General features: G+C 36.3%; 1 protein-coding gene across 1 annotated transcript; it reads left to right on the top strand.

Annotated features, from left to right (window-relative positions):
• The first annotated feature begins 9,810 nt into the window (after positions 1-9,810).
• LOC101222336 (auxilin-related protein 2) lies at positions 9,811-20,471 on the top strand. Its single transcript, XM_011655593.2, has 8 exons — positions 9,811-10,681; positions 14,787-16,500; positions 16,586-16,712; positions 16,825-16,922; positions 17,193-17,258; positions 17,860-17,949; positions 18,413-18,589; positions 19,918-20,471. The coding sequence occupies exons 1-8, from the start codon at positions 10,029-10,031 to the stop codon at positions 19,954-19,956; spliced, it is 2,964 nt and encodes a 987-aa protein (XP_011653895.1). The 5' UTR covers positions 9,811-10,028; the 3' UTR covers positions 19,957-20,471.
• Positions 20,472-20,771: the final 300 nt, after the last annotated feature.

Genomic DNA, 20,771 nt, shown 5'->3' with positions numbered 1-20,771 from the left:
TACTACTCCTCCATTTAGAGTGAAAACTGATTTCGATGTGGACTTTCTAGCATCTTTATCAGTTTGGAAATCAAAATCAGTGTATCTAGTAAGAATAAGATCTTTATTACCATTCACGGCATGCAATCTTTTGTTCTCCTAAGATATTTTAGGATATTATTAACGATTGTCTAGTGATCACATATGGAATTAGATTGATACCTATTGATGATCTGATCTACTGAGTAGCATATGTCAGGTCTAGTACATAACATTGCATACATCAAACTCCTAACTAAAGAAGCATAAGGAATATGTCTCATGCATATTCTTAACTTCTTAAGGTGTCTTAGAACATTGTTCCTTTGACAAATGAATTCCATATATGTAAGCAAAAAACCTCTTTTGGAATTTTCCATCTTATATCTTGACAAAATTTTGTATATATAAGATGTTTGAGACATGGTCAGAGTTCTGTTTGTAAACCTTAAATTTAAGAATCTTGGATTTCCCAATAGTTTGAAAGGTTAGTTTTAAGTGAAGTTAAGATGGAAAAGTAGGCTTAAGAAGTGTCTTTGTAAGTGTGTCATGGTAGGTGGGAAGAAGGAAAGCTAAGAAGGAATGGTTTAAAAGTTAAGGAGGTGAAGTTGAAAAAAATGGGAAAATTGGCTATGTCCTTTGGCTAGGTGTTTTAGGCTTGGTGGGCGGGCAAAAAAAGGAGAAAATAACCTCCAAAGAGGTTATCTAAGCATTTAGACAAGCTTGAGTTGTGTGTGTGGCTGAGAAGAAGCGAATAACGTGTAAGTGTGCTAGGAAAAATGTTTTGTGCTAGGCGAGAAGGCTTGTCCTTAGAGGTTAGTTGGGCGTTTATGCTTGTTTTTAGTTACACAAGGAGGGCATGTGCACACAAGATGGGGTTTGCGGCCATGTCAAGGGAGGTTAGCTTGGTGTTTGACACTAGGCATTTGGCTTGATATTGGACACTTTGACATTTTGGTTAGGAAAGGTGATGAAGAGGTGGGGTCGGTGAAGTGCTTTACAAGTGTCTTTTGCATGCCTAGATTAAATTTCGACAAGCAAGAGGTGTCAAGAACTTTTCATGCAAGGATCACTATAAAAGGGTCACTTCATAATGAAATTTCTCTTAATTTACTCCTGGGTTTTGGCTGAAATTAATCTTAAAGTTTTCAAATTAAATCTATTTCCTAAGCTTGTGTTGCTAATTGAATTTTAGAAGAGGAAGGTTGAGTTTGAACTGAAAGAAGGGTGAAGATCATTTTTGGAAGGAATCCGAGCAGTCTTCACTACAAGGTGGTTACATAACATATATCATGGATTTTTTGGCTGAAATTATAAGGTAAGGAAGTTAAGGCATTTTTCAAAACTTTTGTACAATAAATTTTTTCCATTTGAGTTATGGATTTTAAGATATTAACCTTCAAAGTAAAGTCAAGTTTCTGGATGAGAAATTGAGTTTTCGTCAGTTTGGTGGCTTGTTGAGTGTAAGGGGTTGTCAGGTGAGATGGACATGGAAGTTAGGTTCAAAGAGGTTAATGGTGTGCGAGGAGGCCTGTGCTGAGTGCATATTGAAGGGTTGTATTAGACCTGTATCTAAGTTAGAAGGTTAATATTTGGTAACATGTGAAATAAGGGTTTTGAAGGAAAGGTGGTAAAGAAAAGTTAAGACTTGGTGATAAATCAAGTTTACTTGGTAGGAAGTTGGTAATTAATTTAGTTTGTAAGAAGGGTTACGCAACAAGACCTCTGAAGGTTAAGTGTTAGTATTTGATTTAGGTTCTTTGTAGGTAGAAGGACTAAGTGAGAAGAACGGAACTTCCTAGAAGTTTCCTAAGTGTACATAATGGAACACGTGTGAAGTTTTAAGCTAAATATGATTAAGTTAAACATGAGGTTTACACGTGTACCACTATGAGTAAGAGCTTGCGTGATAATAAGAGTTTAAGAGTGACTAAGTTGTTTTAAAACTAGTATAAATAGTGGTTTTCAGCCATATTATTAAATATTGTTACTCTGAAATTCTGAAGAGAAAACTTGGAGTGTTGAAGTACTGCCAAAGTGATCACGCGAGAAGAGGAAGAAGAAAAGCCTTTGAAGTTTAAGTATCCCACTAGTGTGAGTGTTTTTTACCAAAATATTTCATATGTTTGGAAGGTTTTCTTTAAATTATTATTGACTTGAAATAATAATTTGAAAATGAATGTTTACAAAGAAATTGCAAAATGGTGTTCAAACCATTATTTTGCTTCCTGTCAATAAGCTAACTATTATGTGCACATAAAGGGTAAAGACAACCATGTATAAAAGATATGTATGGTGAAATGAGGTGAAAAGGTGTGTAAAAGATGTGCATTGTGTCTCGGCCTGAGCAAAAAGGATTGGATCGAAATATTATCAGATGTTGATGATGAGAAAGCTATCTCATTAGTCTAAATGCAAGATAATAAGTCTTTGCATAAAGAATGATTTAGGCCCTTGGTGAAAGGAGTGACTTGACTAATGTGTGGTTGCATGAAATATTTGTTTATGTAATTTGAAAGGTTTATGTGAAATGTTATGTTTATGGGATTTGATGTGAACAATGATATTTACGAAGGATGTTTTATGAAAATGATTTCTTAAAACCTCACTAAGTCTTTTGACTTATGTTTTTTAGCTTTTATTTCTAACTTCAAGGCATTAAGGCCAAGCAGGTAAAGACTAAGAAGTTACTGGGTGAGGAGAGCTACTAGGAGTTTTAGTTATTTGTTTAAGTGTAGTGTTTTATATTTTGGTCAAGTGTTGTAATTGGTTGTAGTACTCATGACTTAATCAATAAAAGTTCAAGCTTTAGTTATTTCTCTTGTGTTAAGTTGTTTTATCGGCTAAATATGATTGTAGTTTAAGTTAAGGAGAAGAAGCCAGACGTTTAACCAAAACTAAAAGACCTAAAGTTGAGTGTCTTTGGCATTTAACACGTCAAAGATACTTCAAGTTATTATGCCTCTCGCATGGCAAGTCAAGATGTGTGTAGAGGGGTGTGACAGGCTGTGCGACACAACCTGCGTGCAGAGGCAAGCGTTTGTGAGGCACACGATAACCCAACATGCAAGGCATGCACACAAGACACTGGGCATGGGGCTAAGTTAAGAAGAAGAAGCCAAGCGTTTAAGCAAAGCTGAAAGACCTCAAGTTGAGTGTCTTTGGCATTAAACACGTCAAAGATACTCAAAGTCATTCTGCCTCTCGCATGGTGAGTCAAGATGTGGTGAGGTGGGGTGTGACAGACTGTGCAACACGATCTGCAGGCAGAGGCAAGCGTTGAGTGAGGCGTGCGACAACCCAGCACACAAGGCATGCACATAAGAATTGGACGTAGGGCCAAGTGAGGTGTGCAGTGTGCCTCTTGCAAGGCTAGCACACAGCAAGGCCTACCAAGGCTCTACGCGCATGTGCCAGTCTATGTCGTCCATCCCTACAAGTTAGCCCATGTCAATGGATAATTTTTTACTGAATTTTTTGGAAATTTTAAGCAAAGTTCTAATATTTTTATGATTAAAGGGAATTAAATAGAATTGTTTCCATTATTTCAGGTTAAGAGAAGATCGGGCAAGTTTACAAGCCAATGGTTTAAGCTATCATCTGTGAGTGACAAAAATGAGTTTAAAGTTGATTTCTAAACATGATTTACTATCAATTGTTTTAAGCATGCTTTGATGTTCGAATATTTAAGTATACTAATTTAGAAAGTGTTTCCAAAGCATGAGTTTAGAAATATTTTTACAAGCATGTGTTTCTTGATGAATTTGCTGATAAGATTTACAAGCAAGTGTGTTTAAGATAAGTTTTCGAAGTATTTAAGTTAAAGAATGATTTTAGCATGTTTTAGACTGTACCTAAAATGTTCTAAGATATATATATCAATCCTTCGAGGGCATTGCCTGTGAACAAAGGCTCCTTTGATGAATGTATTCAATATATACCTAGTTTCCTATCATTGGGATATATTAATGAGATGAGGGCCCTATAGATGCTTAGTTTTCCATCTCAAGAGATGAGAGCTTGTACAAATGCCTAGTTTTCCATCTCATTGTAGCGATAGCGAGATAGAGCACTATTGATACTTAGTTTCCATCTTGTAAATATCATGTCATGGGATAGAACTTCTTAGCCTTGTTTATTGTTTTTGTTCCAGTATTTCTTTTAAGTATAGCAATTGTATGAATAAACTTGAGATAAGTATTTTAAGTTTGATATACATTTAATTATGTTAAAGAGTTAATTATTAAAGACTTGTTGTTTCAAAAGTATGTTTTTAAAATCACCACTCACTGGGTTATTTAGCTTACCATTTCAAATATTTTTCCACTTTTCAGGAAGTGATCGTGATCCGAAAGCCTTATTGTTGTCTCCAGTTTAGCATTCCAATAAGGTTTAGTAGTCAAAGTCAAGTGGTGTTGTTCAGAAGGAAAACAATATTGGTTGACTGCACACCATCTCTCGGGTTAAGAATAGGTGTTCTGGAACGGGGTGTGACAGTTTTGTATCAGAGCAAAAGTTAGTTCCTAGGAAAAAAGAAAGTAAAGGTCTACGAAAAGTTTAAGTAGATGACAGTATGAGTTTGTTTCCTCTTCGTGTAAGAAAAGAGTATGAAGTCTAAGTTAAATAAGTTCTCGAGGAAATCAGAGAGTAAAGTATAGAGTGTAAACAAATAGGTTAAGACAGTTTACGAAAAGAAAAAGTATGAGTCAAGTTTCATGCATTTAAATTAGAAGTTATCTATAGCATATTTAATAAGTTGATATGTTATTAGGAGTCATGGTTTACATAGTTGGCAGACATAGACGACATGAAGAGGAAAAGACACGAGACTCTAACCAGAAATAATCAGAAGGAGAGTCAAGTGTCCTACAAGTACAGAAAGAGAGAGAGGGGAAAGAATGATGGAAAGTTTTTCCTAAAAGGTAGTTGAAACTTTGGGGGTTGCATCAAAAGATTTAGAAAAGATGTATGGAATAAAACGATTAAAGACTTTAGGAGGAACATTGTTTAGAGGTTCCACAACCCTGCGGACGCTAAGGCATGGTTGAGTTCAGTGGAGAAATGTCTTGAAGTGATTTGTTGTCTTGAGGAAAGGCAAATTAGGTTGACCTCATTTCTACTACAAACATACGTTGAGAGTTGGGAGAAATCCGTCGAGGTTTGACGAGGTGATATGGATACCCTAGATTGGAAAACTTTTAGATACATTTTTTAAGAGAAGTATTATCTTAAGACATATTGCAAGAAGAAACGAGAGGAATTTATGAAGTTGGTTTAGGGTTCAATGTCAATAGAAAATTATGAAAGTACGTTTACTGAGTTGTCAAAGTATGTTGGTTCAATGATGGGTACTGAGGAAAAAAGATGTAGAAAATTTGAGAGAGGTTTACATAAGGAGATTCGAACACCCAGTGATAATAGTGGCAGCAAGATCATACATTTCTCAGTTGATTGAGACAACTTTACGAGTTGAACAGAGCTTGGAGTAGGATGAACCTGGAGAATAGCAAAGGAAAGACACTTTTACTAAAAAGTAGCAGAGGCAAGATCATTTTGTTCCTGGAATATCTGGAAAGAGGGATTTTAAACTCGTTCTAGTGGATACAATCACGAGAGGTAAGCATAGGTAGTACTTACCTAAGACAAGGACAATGATGTTTTAATTAACCAACAAGGTTCGTTATAATAATGAGATCAGGACAAGAATCAATGGTAGGCACAAATAGGAGATCTTTATGTCGTAGTTGTGGGAGGTTTCACCGAGGTCAATGTTTGGTTGGAGCAAATATTTATTATCAGTGCAAGCAACCTAGACATTTTAGAAGGAATTGTCCTCAATTAAATCTTGATATGCAAATGGATTCACAAGTTCAATCACAGACGGTTAATCAACCAAAAGTAACAACAAGTGGAGGAGAAGGAACAAGTGATGTTAAACAAAACCGAGTTGTGGAGAGACCATGACAACAAGGAAAGATGTATGCCCTAGAACAATAAGAAGTGGAAAAGACATCAGACATCATTACTAGTAAGTTATTTAATTAAGTTTGTTTATTTAAAGTTAAGTAGAATGTTTCGAGTTAAAGGTGTTTAAAATTATGAGGACGAAACTTCTTAAGGGGGAGAACAATGGTAAACCCTGAATCCTAAGAATCTTGAATTTTCCAAAGAGTCCAATATCATCTACATACAAAACAAAGAATGCTACGATGAAATTGACGACCTTTTTGTAAACACAAGGTTCGTCAACATTTTGTTCAAAACCATAAGGCTTGATCACAGTATCAAATCTTATATTCCGAGATCTAAATGCTTGCTTCAAACCATAAATAGGCTTTTGAAGCTTACAAATATTTTGTTATTGACCATGTTTTATAAACCCCTCTGGTTGAGCCATATAGATACTCTTCTCAAGATTACCATTGAGAAATATTGTCTTGACATCCATCTGCCAAATTTCATAGTCATAAAAAGTGGCATGGACAAGAGTAATCTAATTGACTTTAGCATGACAACGGAAGATAAAGTTTCTTCATAATCCACTCCCTCCCTCTAGGTATAACCTTATGCCACAAGTCGAGCCTTAAAAATCTGTACTTTATCGACTTGGTCTCATTTTCTCTTGTAGATTCATTTACAACCAATTGATTTTACGTCACTTAGTTGATCTACAAAAGTCCAGACAGAATTGAAGTACATTGACTCCATTTTGAGGTCATTGACTTTGATCCACCGATCATGACCACATCATTCATTGCTTGCTTATAGGTCAATGGATCCTCTATGTCATCATCATATATGTTGACTTGAGTTTTAGTTAAATCTAAGTAACGGTCAGGTTGATGAACAACCCTTCCACTACGTTGAGGTACTCTCAAGCTATGAGAAGGATGTGTATGATCAAATATACTAGTTTTATCGATTACTTTAGTAGATGAACTAGGTATATTTGTATCATTTTTAGCAATCTCTTTCAATATTAATTTACTGAGATGTTGATGATCCCAAATTTGGTCTTTCTCTAAGAATGTGACATTTATCGATACAAATACCTTCTTTTCTTGAGGATCGTAAAACAAACCACCTTTTGTTTCCTTTGGATAACCAACAAATAAGCACAATTTTGAACAACGTTCCAATTTCTTAGGATTTTGCACCAACACGTGTGTTAGACATCCCCAAAGTCTAAAGTGATGTAAACTACTCTTACGTTATTTCCATAGCTCATAAGGTGTTTTAGAACCACTTTTAGAGGGAACATTAATCAAAATATGGACAGTAGATTCTAATGTATATCCCCAAAATGAATCAAGTAACTGAGCAAAACTCATCATAGAGCGAACCATGTCCAACAAGGTTTGATTTCTTCTTTTTGATACACAGTTTTGCTGAGGCGTACTAGGTGCTGAGAGTTGTGACTAGATTCTATGTTCTATCAAATAGTCTTGGAATCCTAAGTCCATATACTCTCCATCGTTTTGATGTTTGAATGGATCGGTTATATGCTTGAGAAGACAAAACCCTAGAGAGTGGTGGAAAGGAGCCTTTCCACCGTCTGTAAGAGTCTTTCTTCCTTTTATCCAGCTAGTTTGTAGGTGAAAGCTTAAGATCGGAGTAGAGAAGAGTTCATCTCCCATCTCCTCTAACTTGTAATGTTATTTTTATACTTTCCATTTTTTTTTATTTCTTTGTAATGTATTTCTTCATATTGTACAGTGGCTTAAGGCCTTTGTTCTTTAATACATTGCATGTTTGTACCTTTTCAATTCATCACATCTTTACTATTCATCTGTCAATCTGCTATTTGTAGTTTAGGTTTGTGATAAGTTCTTGATAAGAAGCTTAACTTATAACTCTTAATGCGTTAGTTGAGCTATAGTCATCACCTGGTCAATGTGTATTGCCAACTACCTGAGAGGGCAAGTAGCAAGGATAACGAACATGCACAAGGAGGAGTTTAGAAATGAACTCGATCTTAGCAAGACAACTTCTATCATTTGTGTCCCAAAAGGAGAATAAGTGTAGGTATCTGGCGTCGACAGGTTATCGCCCTTAAAAGAGAAGTGCTATAAGTCTTATAAGTAAAATATTCTCTATATATCTCGCTTAGCCAAGCTTAGTCATTTGCATCGTGAGAGACAAGCAAATGTGGCATTTAAAGACACCAAGAGGTGCTCGCCTTAATCATAAGCTAGTTAACTGAGCTTTATCACATCAAGGCTGCCGCATGGCTTAATTGCCTAATAGTGTAGAGACTTTCCTTCAATCTTTCTTTAATACAAGTTAGTTCATATACTTTCACCTCACTTACATCCTAATCCCCTCTTTACAGATTCTATAGTGTAGATAAGTAGATATAATATAAACTTACACTTCCTTACACTGTATAGTTAATTCTTTTATACCGCTCGAATGAAGAGTAAACCCTAGAACTAATCTTTGATATCAATTCTCTATGTTCGACCCTGGATTATGTAGAAAACCTATTGTTTCGCTTATACTTGGGCAAACAATAGAAAAACTTATACTCAACGAGGACTTAGTATTTACAAGATGAAGAGATTCATAGTGAGCATCTAATATGCAATGACCATGATCAATGACCCACCATATAAAATTAGATACTGTCACACAACATTATTGCATTTAATGAGTTCGAATCAAAGCAATAATCACTTTGGCAGCACTTTAACCCTTATGTTTTTCTTCAATTCCTTAGGAAGACAATACTTAAAAATTTGGTTGAGGACCCCTATTTATACTAATCCTTAAACAAGTTTTGTCACCCTTAAGCTCTTTTTAGCTTGCCAGCTCCTATCCGTAGTGGTGCACGTGTAGGCTTGAGGTTTAACTTAATCATGCTTAACTTAAACTCTACATGTGACCCATTAAAACACTTGGAAAATTTTTGGGACAATCCTTTACTTCTCCTCGCCTAGTCATTGATCTCGTGTAGTACCTTAATCACATGATAACAATTAACCACTAAAAGTCTCATTGCATAACCTTGCTTGCTCGTGCACTACTTCAAATCGTCAACGTCTTATTGCATAGTATGTTCAAAATGCCTTTTCTCAAACACTTAGTCAACAACTTACTTCTTAACTTAGGTATGGGTCTTACACCAATGCTCTTTTCTATCCTTTATGTGTTTGAAACATATAAAATCTTCATAAAATCTAGAAACGACCTTGAATTAAATAGGAAAAGACAATACATTTTTGGTGGTATCAAATGTCACAACACTACAATATAGAGAACTCTAGATTGTAAAGCACTTTGCTTCGTTTTCGATCCTCTTTCATAACAATGCGCTCCATCGTTTGAGGTAGACTTGTAGGTCTCAAGTTTATAAAGAAAATGCAAAAAAAAGAAAAGAAGGAAAACAATGGGCCTTTACATTGATTAAATGAGCAAATTACTTTTATAAGCCTACTGTCAAAATTTGGAAACATGTATTATATAGAAATATTAAAGGATGGGATTGAATGGTGTGTTTTCATTTTTCATTTTTCTTTATTTTACATAATAAAAATATAAAAATTGGTAGAAACATCAAATGTTGTAGAATTTATGAAGTGGAGTATATTAATAATTTGTTTAATACGAAAGTTAATTGAAAGGCCTAAAATTTCCAACCTTTCCATATTTGTTATGTTGCAAATGCAAACACAAAAGATGATGAATTCCTGACCTTGGTATTGACACAGAAATGTTATAAGAATAAAAAGGGAAAAGAGAGAAAATGTTGATTATTTCTTTAATTATTAATCCCTCTAATTCTACCATCCATTTTCTTTCATTTCTCTCTCTCTATTCCTCACCGTATCCCCCTGCACTTCATTGCAGGACTTCTCTTTCTCTCCTTCTCTCCCAATTCAGATCTCTTTCGTTCCCCCCCTCCTTACTTCTTCTCTTCTTCCCCGATCCTTTCTCCATTTTTCTCTTTCTCTCTCGATCGCTGTTTTTCTCTTCTTCAATCACTTTTATTTCTATTTTGACTCCTACCCATGAACGATTTCGAGGGTCTTTTAGCTACCAATTATGGATTCAAACCTCAAGGCAAAGCCGCCCCAATGGCCGCTTCAAAGGGTACTTCTAATATCAACCCCACCAGCTCCCCAAATTTCGATCTTGGATCTCGTCCCTCCTTCCGATCGTCTAAGACTTCCAATTCCCTTTCTGGGTCTCTCGCCGATGACCGTGATTCGCTTAATCGATCCATGAGTGCTCATGACAACCGCGAATTTGATGGTCTTGATGATCTTCTTGGTGGGTCTGGGAGATTCTCCAGGAAATCGGAGGCTCGTGCTGGCGATTCCGATGTTAATTTTGACTCTCTGTTTAATGGGGTTGGGAATTCTAGTCAACCGCCGGCTTCTAACTTACCGGTTTATGATAAGCCCGTATATGATGATGATATCTTTGATGGCATTCCGGGCTTGAGAAACTCGTCTAAAGTTCAGTATGATGATGTGTTTTCATCTATGTCTTCGCCGCCTAAAGCAGAGTCCGCATTTGATGATCTTCTTGGGGGATTTGGTAAATCGGATAGTGTACCGAAGAGTAAGGGTGGAAAAGGAACGCAGAGTAAAGATCGAGAGATTCCGGCTTTTGATGATTTGATACCTGGGTTTAGAGGCGGCAGCCCACCTGGTGACAGGTATAACATGGTGATAGTGTGCAATCTTCAAATGGACTTCTGTAGTTTAGTTAAGCTTTGTAATTTCCTATTGTTCAGTTTGGGTTTGGATAGTTTACTTCCATTGTGATCGTTTAACTTTTGATGTTAATTTGTGCCATTTGGTTTGTTTGTTTCTTTTTTCTTTTTTTGCCCCCTTCATTTCTTGGTCTTATTATACTGTTGTTACATTGCTGTCAATCATTGTATTCAGTATTTATGTTTGGATTTATAGACATGGCACTTTAGAATGAATTGTTGCTGTCGTCATCATTTTTTCATGTTGTTTCAGCTTGGTGGAAACGAAGCTGTCATTTTGATTCAAATGCTTAGCTCTAGGTTTTTTTAACGCTAGGAGTTTCTACTCCATCCACCTTTCAAAGAGAAAGGCCCTTTTTTTGTGGTTTGGGGGTGTGTGCTCTGTTGTGAAATTTTTGAGGGGAGAGGAACAATGGAGTGTTTAGAGGTGTGGATAGGGAACCTGAGATTTGGTCCTTGGTGAAGTTCGGTTTCTAAGATTTTTTGTAATTATTCCCTTGGTAATATCTTAGTTGTAACCCTTTCTTTAAGTTTTTTGTATGGCCTTGTATTTTTTCATTTTTTTTTCTCAACAAAAGCGGTTGTTTACATCTACAAAAATGTTTGCAGTTTAAGAAAAATGTTCAACTCTAGGTTAGCATGGGTTTTGTTCGGCTTATTTGTAGCTAGCACGTGGAATTCTTTGGAAGAATCTTTGCTAAATGATTCTGATCTCAGTCTATCCTCTTGTGCACTATTACTACATTCAAGGCTTGGGTTTTGGAATCTGATCTATAGAAAGCCTTTCCCTTGGTTAAATGGAACTGGATTTGATTGGATTTCTTGGAGAATTTATCCCTAAATTCTTGGTCTTTAATAATGGTAAAGCCCTTGAAGTAGAATTTTTTCTTGAAAAGAATACCATCTCTCCTTTCATCATCTTCAAATCACCCTGATATTCTCAAAGGCTTAGACTTCCAACTACATAATGTCATGGAAACTCTGAAGTCCTTCGAGCTTGTGGTAGGAATGAAAGACCCTTCTTGTCAATATTATATTGATTTCCACAAAGCAATCCTTGTTATTAAGAGAGTCTCTAAAAGGCCAAATACTCAGTCAAATGAAAAGATACTATGTTTTCCTAGGAAGGAAGATTTACCTTTGCGGATTATTTTTTTGTCAATTTAATCGATGGACTTCAATCTCAGATTTATTGTTTATTTAGTTATTTTATTGTAATTTAGTTTTAAACATTTATTAATGTTTTTTAGTTTTGTTTGGAGTTTGTGGTTATGTCATTCATGTACTTGAGAGTTACAGCCCTTATATTGACAATTTGTTACTTTTAAGGTTTACTTGGAGGCTATAGATAACATAGCTAATTCTATCATAGATGGGGAGACAAAGACTTAAAAAATGCGGTAAAAAGAGGTGCTTCCTCTTAGCCTAGAGCTAAGTTTCCTTCCAATTCTATGTAGTCTAGGTTGCATCATTAGAATCATTCAAGCTTGACTTGATCAATCTTGTTTGTGGAATGGCTCTCCTTCCTTTAGTGTTGAACTTAGACATGGGAGAAGGGATATTCACATTTGGAGTCCTAGCCCTTGTGAGGGATATTCTTGTAATTTTCTTTCTTTACTTAGCATGCATGGGAACTCCAATGCTAATTGCGCTTGGCTTAGAGAAATGTCTAAAATGTACAAGTGAGGAGAAAACATGTGACAGGACTTGAGTCAGTTTGTAGAGAGTCTTCACTCTAGCAAGTTTTTCAAGATGCTGGTTGGCGTGCATCAAATGCAAGGGGATGTAAGGGAATTCTAGTGCTGTTAGATGTTGAATCTGGATTTTGATTCAAGGCCTGGGCCTTAGCACTACCATGGTATCAAAGTTGAAATCTCTTTGCATACGATGTGGTTTGAGGGAGATCCAAGTCAAATTCAATGGGTAGGTGACGCTCAAGTAGAGTACATAAATAATGAAGTGACTGGATGAGAGGGATTTAGAGACTATGCAAGCATGTTCAAGGAAGGTTTAGAAGAATTGCTAGTTACACAGTAAGGTACACATTCCTTTTGTGTGGCCAGCCTAATCATAGGAACTCCTAAAGTTAATCATGCTTGATTTATAGCAACTTTATGCTGGTGAACTGTTATGAAAAATTTCTGAAAAACATGTTAGCGAGGGAAAATCACGATGGAAGGACCCATGTTGGTTTCTAAGACCTTCTTCATTGTCTCAAATGGATCAAGACAAGTAGATGGTGCATCTAGGTCGCATTGGATGCAAGAAAATGTAAAGGTCATAACATGCTGAATCTTGGTTTTGTGGAGCTGTCCAATTTATTCTCCGGAGTTTTTCTAGTATTTAATAACAAAGAGGCTTTGACGAAAGATTGTTGTGTTGGTTTTTTGTTTTTTTATCTTTAACAAGAAACTGGGAAATCATATATATATGTATTCACACAAAAACAAAAGAACAAGTTATGTGGAAGGTGTAGAGAAAACCCCTTCCCAAAGAAACTCTAAAGGAAAGCTTTCCAATTGTTATCAATCAAGAAGAGACAATAGTAACAAAAGAATTTTGTGTGATTTCTGCACCACCTGGAGCATCATATTGCACACTAGTGCAAAAAAATCAAAAGAAGAAAACTTATTGTTGTGTTGTTAGTACTTATTTCTGGAGGATCCTTTCCATTTGACCTCTTTATGAATAGAAATTGATGAAGTTTCTAACAAATTCTAAATTGCCAAATGCCAAAAGTCAATTGGTAGGATGATATGATTACCTGGAAGTGGTAGTGGAAGTTCTTGCATTCCATTGCTTCTGTTTTTCATCACTTCACCATGGGAATGTTTCTTCTACATGAAAGTTTTTCTAAAGTCATTTGGATAAAAGAACTTTTCAGAAGAATTTTTTCTTCTGGAGCTTAGGCTTGGAACTATGATTATGAGAAGCTTTTCAAAGTAGAAATCCCACTCTTTAGCTTTTCCCGACTTGCTGTCCATTTCTCTGTTGAGAGGACGATTCTCAAAATTGCTTGTTTGTCCATTTTCATTTCACTTGAAAATGGTAGTGGCTTCTTAATACACAATGTTCCTTGGTGTTATATTGTGTGGCACTTTGTTCTTAGTTCACTTGTGTTTTTGAATTGGTGATCTTTTCTGTAGCTAGAGTTGGACTTCCATTTTTTTGGGCTTGCTTTATTTTTCTATATGTTCTTGTATACTTCCCTTTTTTTTTTCAATGAAAGCTTGCGTTTATAATAATAAAAAAAAAATATATATATTGCACAACAATTTGGCTGGGTTGGCAGTCCTTTCAAGTTCAGTGGAGAGGTGCTTTGAATTTATGCAGTCAAATGCTCATTTTAGAAATTTTATTATGAAGAAAACTGCTAACCATTTTCCATGGTACCTAGAATTAAGGAGTAGGTTTCAAATATCATAAGCTGCTTTGAATAGATTTAGATTCCATGTTCCAGGGAAATCTACTGCCTACATCTAATTTCTGGGTTTATGATGGAAAATGAACGACCAGATTTTCTTTTTCTCAAAGCAGCATTTTCTAGTTGAGCACCTGAATAAATGGGGATGCTTGGCTTGAAGATGCTGCTGCCTGCTGGTAATAGTAATAAATTATTTATATTTATATTCACTTGAATTAGTTTAGTCTTGTACTTCAGATAAATCCTAGTCTTTATTCAGCATACAAATTTTTAATCTGGGTTTCTTTTTGGTAAAGTATTAATTGACATCAGATTCAAATGGAAACTTGCTAACATCTGAGTCTTTTTCGATTGTCTTTTTCTCTCCAGTTTGTTTCATTAATTTATTTTCTAATCAATGTATTCTCCTTGAATTAGCTCCACTACTCTTCCTGATTTGGATTTCTTTACTATTAGGTGACCAGAAGAGTTTGCCTGAATAGAGCTGTTGTTTCTTCATATTTCATAAGCACAATTTGCTAATAAATTTTGGAATGGGTGCTTCTGTTTTTTTTAATGGATGCTGTTCTGTGTGATAAAGGGAAAATTGAATGATGCCTACGTTTCCTGTAATATTACTTTCAGGTCAAATTCAAGCTGGTCGTCAGAGCCAACTTCAGTTAAAAGCACAACATCCTCCAAGGCAATGGAAAACCCATTTGGGGTGTCAAGGGAGCACAATGATTTACACGAAGAAGCTAGTGACATTGGTAATTTTAAAAGCCCAAAATTTGACGGTTATCCTTCCTCTGATGCAAATAATAAAGCTTTTGATGACATGGACCCATTTGCTAGCCTTGGTAAATCTGTCCCTGCATTTTCATCAGAAGGGAATAATAGAGCTAAGGCTAGGAGTCCTCCTAGGGTAGATGGAACTGCTGCTGGGCCTCAGAATTCTAACAGTAAAGATGCAATGGAGAAACCATCTACAAAAACTTCTGTACAACCTTTGAAGAAGGATGTGCCTGCTAAGAATGATAGACATTTTGATCAGCCTGTGTTTGACATTCCTACAGTTTCAACTAATTCTCATAAGTTTGTGCCTCAATCAACATCTCCTCCTGCTTCGGATGATGCAAACGTGATGGGAGAAACATCTAGATTTGAAGATAGTGTCGAACCTGATGAAATCTGGCTCACTGTATCAGAGATTCCTCTTTTTACGCAGCCCACGGTTGCTCCACCCCCTTCAAGACCACCACCTCCTATACCACAGCAGGTTCCCAAAGAAGGAATGGGTCCATATGGACTACGAAGTTCAAAGATGAATGCTAATGACTTTTCTTCATTTCCCAGTTCTACCCATCATTTTCAGATTCCTAAATCTACCTCCCCTTCAATGAGAGATCAAGTATCTTCAGTGGATGAACTTGAGCAATTTGCCATGGGAAGGAATCCAAGTAATGCTGATGAACAAGTAAATAGTCTTTCAAATGAAGAAGCAGAGATGAACTCTGCTGCTGCAGCCATGAAGGAGGCAATGGATAGAGCAGAGGCTAAGTTTAAGCATGCCAAGGAAGTGAGGGAGAGAGAGAGTACAAGAACTTCTAAAATTAAAGAAGCTGTATATTGGGATAGAGATGAAAAAGCCACACGAAGTGATAGAGTTGAAGATGAGGAGGCCATAGATCGTGAACGGTTCCAAAGGGAAAGGGAAAGGGAAGAGAAGGAGAAGGAGAAACGGAAAGCTGAAAGAGATAAAGAAAGAGCGAGGGAGCTTGAGAGGGAAAGAGAGGAGAAAGAGAAAGAACTACGAAGGTTAGAGAAGGAAAGGGAAAGAGCTAGGGAGCTTGAGATGGAAAGGATAAAAGTCAGACAGGCTGTTGAAAGGGCCACAAGGGAAGCACGTGAGAGGGCAGCTATTGAAGCTCGCTTAAAAGCTGAAAGGGCTGCTGTTGAAAAAGTAAATGCAGAGGCTCGAGAACGTGCTGAAAGGGCTGCAGTTCAAAGAGCTCAATCTGAAGCCCGTGAAAGGGCTGCAGCAGAGGCCCGAGAAAGAGCAGAAAGGGCTGCAACAGAGGCACGGGAAAGAGCAGAAAAGGCAGCTGCAGAAGCTAAAGAGAGGGAAGCACGAGAGAGAGCTTCTGTGGCAAGGGCAGAATCTGAAGCACGAAGTAGGGCAGAGCGAGCTGCTGTGGAAAGAGCTGCTGCAGAGGCTCGAGAAAGGGCTGCTGTAGATGCTCGAGAGAGGGCTGCAGCAGCAGCCAGGGCCAGTCAACAGAAGAATGAAAATGATCTTGAGTCATTTTTCAGCATGGGTAGACCCAGTAGTGTACCCAAGCATAGGGCCAATCCTATGGTGAGGCCTTGAGTTCGTAAATCTTCTAAACCAGTTCCTTTGCTTTCTTTTCAATCTTGGGTTTCTTACTGGGTACTTTTTTCAGGACAACTTTGATGCCCAATCACCAAATAGACCAGAGACAACTAAACCGTCTCCTACCCCTCCAACAAATATGAGGAAAGCATCTTCAGCTACTAATATTGTAGATGATCTTTCATCTATTTTTGGAGGTACTTCTACATCTGTATACAATCTTCAACAAAGTGTCAGCACTTGCATACATTTCAGTAGAAGTTGGATTTTTGTCTCTTACGTTGACTTTAACTGTTTGTTTTGGCTAAGGTCCTCCATCTTCTGGAGAATTCCAGGAAGTTGATGGGGAAACTGAGGAAAGACGAAGAGCTAGACTGGAACGCCACCAGAGGGTCCAAACACGTGCGGTATGCTTGTGTTTTCTGTTTAGTTGGAGGGGATTTGAATCCATGACTATGACTTGGGGAAGAATATTGTGCATGGGTGCCTATTACTTTTCTGTTTAAATATGCATTACATAACATACTGACGTGGACAAAAGAGAAAAGAAACTTGCAATTAGAACTACTGTACTATGCTTTACAGTATGCATGAACACTTGATTGTAATCTATTTGTACATAGATACAGTATGCTCTGCTTTAAGGAGATATTTCAAATTTGTATGCACTATTTCAGGCTAAAGCTCTGGCTGAAAAAAATGAGCGAGATCTTCAAATGCAGAGGGAGCAAGCGGAGAGACATGTGAGTTCATGTTCTTGACATTTATTGCTTTTGTTTCTATTCCAGTTTCAGGCCCAGACATTTCTCTTTTGCGTGGTGTGCTGGGACTAGGATTTTATTGTTTTAAGTCTGTGTTGTTTGGAGAAAACCTAGTTTTTCATAACATAATTTGTCTCATCCTGTTTCTGTTTATTTTCTTAAATTTTCCGAGACTGAATGCAGATTTATCAATGAAATAGTATACTCAATGTCGTCTTATAAGAAAAATGGTGCTCATTTCCATTTGTAACTTACCAAAAAACTTGAAGTTTTTATTTTTTGCCTGATTCGTTTGAAATTCCAATGTGTCCAGTCCAAAACATGATATAAACTTGAAAGTCCTTAAAAGTTGTCATGATCTGTAGCAGCTACTAATGGTTTGGTACTATTTTAACTGCATGTTTCTCCTTATATATCTGGATGAAGTTAAAGTGGAAGGATGATATTTAACAAGTTTCTCGCACTCTATAAGTTTATACAGCATAAAGAGAAATTTTCTGTTCAATTTTTTTTCACGTACTTCTTTTTCCCCGAATAAGAAAAGAACGTTTCATTAGATTTCCCTTCAATAATATGTTTGCAGAGAATTGCTGAAACACTAGATGCAGAGATCAAGCGTTGGGCTGCAGGGAAGGAGGGAAATTTACGTGCTCTTTTGTCAACTTTGCAATATGTAAGTTATTTGGCTGCATGTTAGTTATGCTTTGTTGGGTCGTCTACAATGAGTAATAATCCTGAGAGCATGTGTGCCTTAACTAACTTCCTTTATCTTAAGAAAAAATCATTTTAACTTCATATTTATTTTTTCTTTCAAATCAGCTTAATTAATTAAAAACCATTTAAATCAAGCACATTCAAACTGGTTGAACATACTCGAATCTAAACCAACCTTATTATAAGCCAACCCAAACCAGTGCGTTCCTCAATTTTTTGATTGTATATTAAAGAAATGCTAACAAAACTATTACTGTGGATTTTACTAGCTAAAAATCTTGCGAGCAGTTATTTTGTCATAACAACTGAAATGTTATCATAAGAAGCTAGGTCCAGGTTTCAATTTGTTGTCGTGGCCTGAAAATACTATTCTGGTTGACTAGATGGTTTACCTGTTTGTTTCACTGTTGAATGATGATTAGGTGCTCTGGCCTGAGTGTGGGTGGCAGCCAGTTTCTTTGACTGAGATGGTTATTCCAAATGCAGTCAAGAAAGTGTATAGGAAAGCGACCCTATGCATTCACCCTGATAAGGTGCAGCAAAAAGGTGCCACTCTTCAGCAAAAGTATGTTGCTGAGAAGGTGTTTGACATTCTAAAGGTACTTCTATGCCATATATAGTTTGCTAGTGATAAAAAAGCTACTGTATTAAAAATTTAAATACAGCTCTAGTAGTGGATACTGGATACTTCATAATGTGTCTGCTTTCTGGTTAGTTATGGATGTTATATGAGCAGTCTTTAGAGATCTTGATTACCATTAGGTTACTCTTTTAGTGTTACTCCAATGGTCCTGGGGAGGTCGTGGAATTTCTTGCCTTGTTTTCACAATTTGAATGAAAAGTTTTTTAATAATTGGTAATATTTCTACCTCAGTTCATATTCCCCCACTTTTGGTTTATAAATGTGGCAATTTTACAACTCCATTGTAAAATGCTGCTAAAGATTGGACTCGTGGGTTTCAAGTTAATATTTATATTTTATGAATAATCGAACTTTCATTGAGAAAAAATAAAAGAATAAACAAGCGTACATAAAAGGAGAAATCCCACAAAAAGTGAGTCAACCAAGTAAACTAAGATAGCCAATGATTACAGAAAGACTTGAAATCTGAAATATTTGTGGACTAGTGTAGCTGTGGCCACTTATTGAGTGGTGTGGCTTTGATAGTAGTAATGTGGTAGGGCAGGAGGAAGAGACTAGGTTTAATGTTGTTTCTACTCTTATTTCTTTGATGTCCATTTGTAGTTATTTTTCGTTCTATCAGGCCATTCTGTTTTAATGTAACATGTTTGATTCTCAGTATTCAATAATTTTAAGTTTGTTGACTTTGAGTTCGACTTTTCAAAAGAATAGGTTGTGGAAATTTAAACTCCTAAAAATAATACTATGCTAAAATGTGGTTTCATTACTTGAATTATTCTTTCCTATCTTTTGTACGGTTTGCTAGTGGGAAGTTTTTTAAAAAGGAAAGAGTAACATAGAATTAGAGTGTTTCTATATTGACTTTCTAGGTGTTTTAAATACATGTTGCAAGAAAAGTGTTTATAAACACTTAGAAAGCCAATCCAAACGAACCCTTAATAATTACTTTTAAAACCATCATAAGTTGGCCTAGTGGTAAAGGAGACATAGTCTCAATAACTAAGAGGTCATGATTTTAATCCATGGTGGCTACCTACTTGGAAATTAATTTTCTATCGGTTCCCTTGACACTCAAATGTTGTAAGGTCATGTGGATTGTCCTGTAAGATTAGTCGTGGTGTGCGTAAGCTTGTCTGGACGCTCATAGATATAAAGTGAAAGTTGTTTTCTTAATCGGAAGTTTGAATGAGAAAATAGTTTTTTTTGCTGCTTTCTCATGATCTCTTAGTTTCCGCTGTTCTTTGCTCTAGATAGGCTTGTTAAAAATTTCTCTCATGGTAACAGGAAGCATGGAACAAATTTAATTCAGAGGAACTTTTCTAAAAGAAAATTTATGATTTTTGAAAGAGCAAAGGGGAGAATGAATGTATGGTTTAGAGGAAAGCTTCGCATTCATGGTATTCTTCTGATTTCATCTTGGCATGCAGCCAATAAGCCGTGGCTTTGCGATTTGGTTGCTGAGAGATGAATTCGAACTGGTAATATGATTTCATTGTTTCTCATTCTTTTTCTGCTCATCCCTTTTTTCCTTTTTCTTTATTTTTGTTTTATTTTTGTCTATCTTTGTATAATTGATGAATTCTCCCCTTAGTGTTCTGCTCTAGTCTATATAAGAAAGAAAGAAAAATGGGTGTATGAATGAATGGTCAACGATGGGGAAGAGTTAGTAGATATAAGGTAGAAATATGAAGTTGTGTGGTTTTTTCTCCTTTCTTTCACCAATTCTTGCTTGTCACGTGTACAATCTGGGTGAATATGTTGTAGAAGAAGTTGTATTCATAATCACACATTTAAGTTCTTTGCCATTTATACAAGTAAGATGAGAAATTCCAATCCAACTTTTCTTTTTTCTAGTAGTCTTCTATCAGTTTGTTATGAGTTTGGAATGTATGGATGGAAGCAAAAGTAGATGGGTTGTTTGGTTATCCCCAGCAGGATATGGTGGTTGGATGAAGGAGTAAAAATGTTTGGGATTTTTCATAGAGGTTGGCAAAAGCAATTAAGTTTGGTTGAGCAAGATTATTATTATTGTTATAATGGTTTCAGAAGAATTTGAAGGTTAGAATTGAGAAGATTTTGGGAAAAGGATTTAGTAAGAGAATCCCATTAAAAAGGGAAATTAATGCAAATGAATAGAT

This window comes from Cucumis sativus, chromosome 4, assembly GCF_000004075.3.
Source record: "Cucumis sativus cultivar 9930 chromosome 4, Cucumber_9930_V3, whole genome shotgun sequence".
Taxonomy (NCBI): Eukaryota; Viridiplantae; Streptophyta; class Magnoliopsida; order Cucurbitales; family Cucurbitaceae; genus Cucumis; species Cucumis sativus.
Note: the sequence above shows the minus strand (reverse complement) of the source record. Positions and strands in the feature narration are given on the sequence as shown.

What these genes read in the sequence shown, in the direction of transcription:
- LOC101222336 (XM_011655593.2), top strand. Translation starts at nt 10,029, where the DNA reads ATGAACGATTTCGAGGGTCTTTTAGCTACCAATTATGGATTCAAACCT. An exon ending in GGCAGCCCACCTGGTGACAG is followed by an intron (nt 10,682 to 14,786) that starts GTATAACATGGT and finishes TATTACTTTCAG; the next exon opens with GTCAAATTCAAGCTGGTCGT. An exon ending in TCTTTCATCTATTTTTGGAG is followed by an intron (nt 16,713 to 16,824) that starts GTACTTCTACAT and finishes GTTTTGGCTAAG; the next exon opens with GTCCTCCATCTTCTGGAGAA.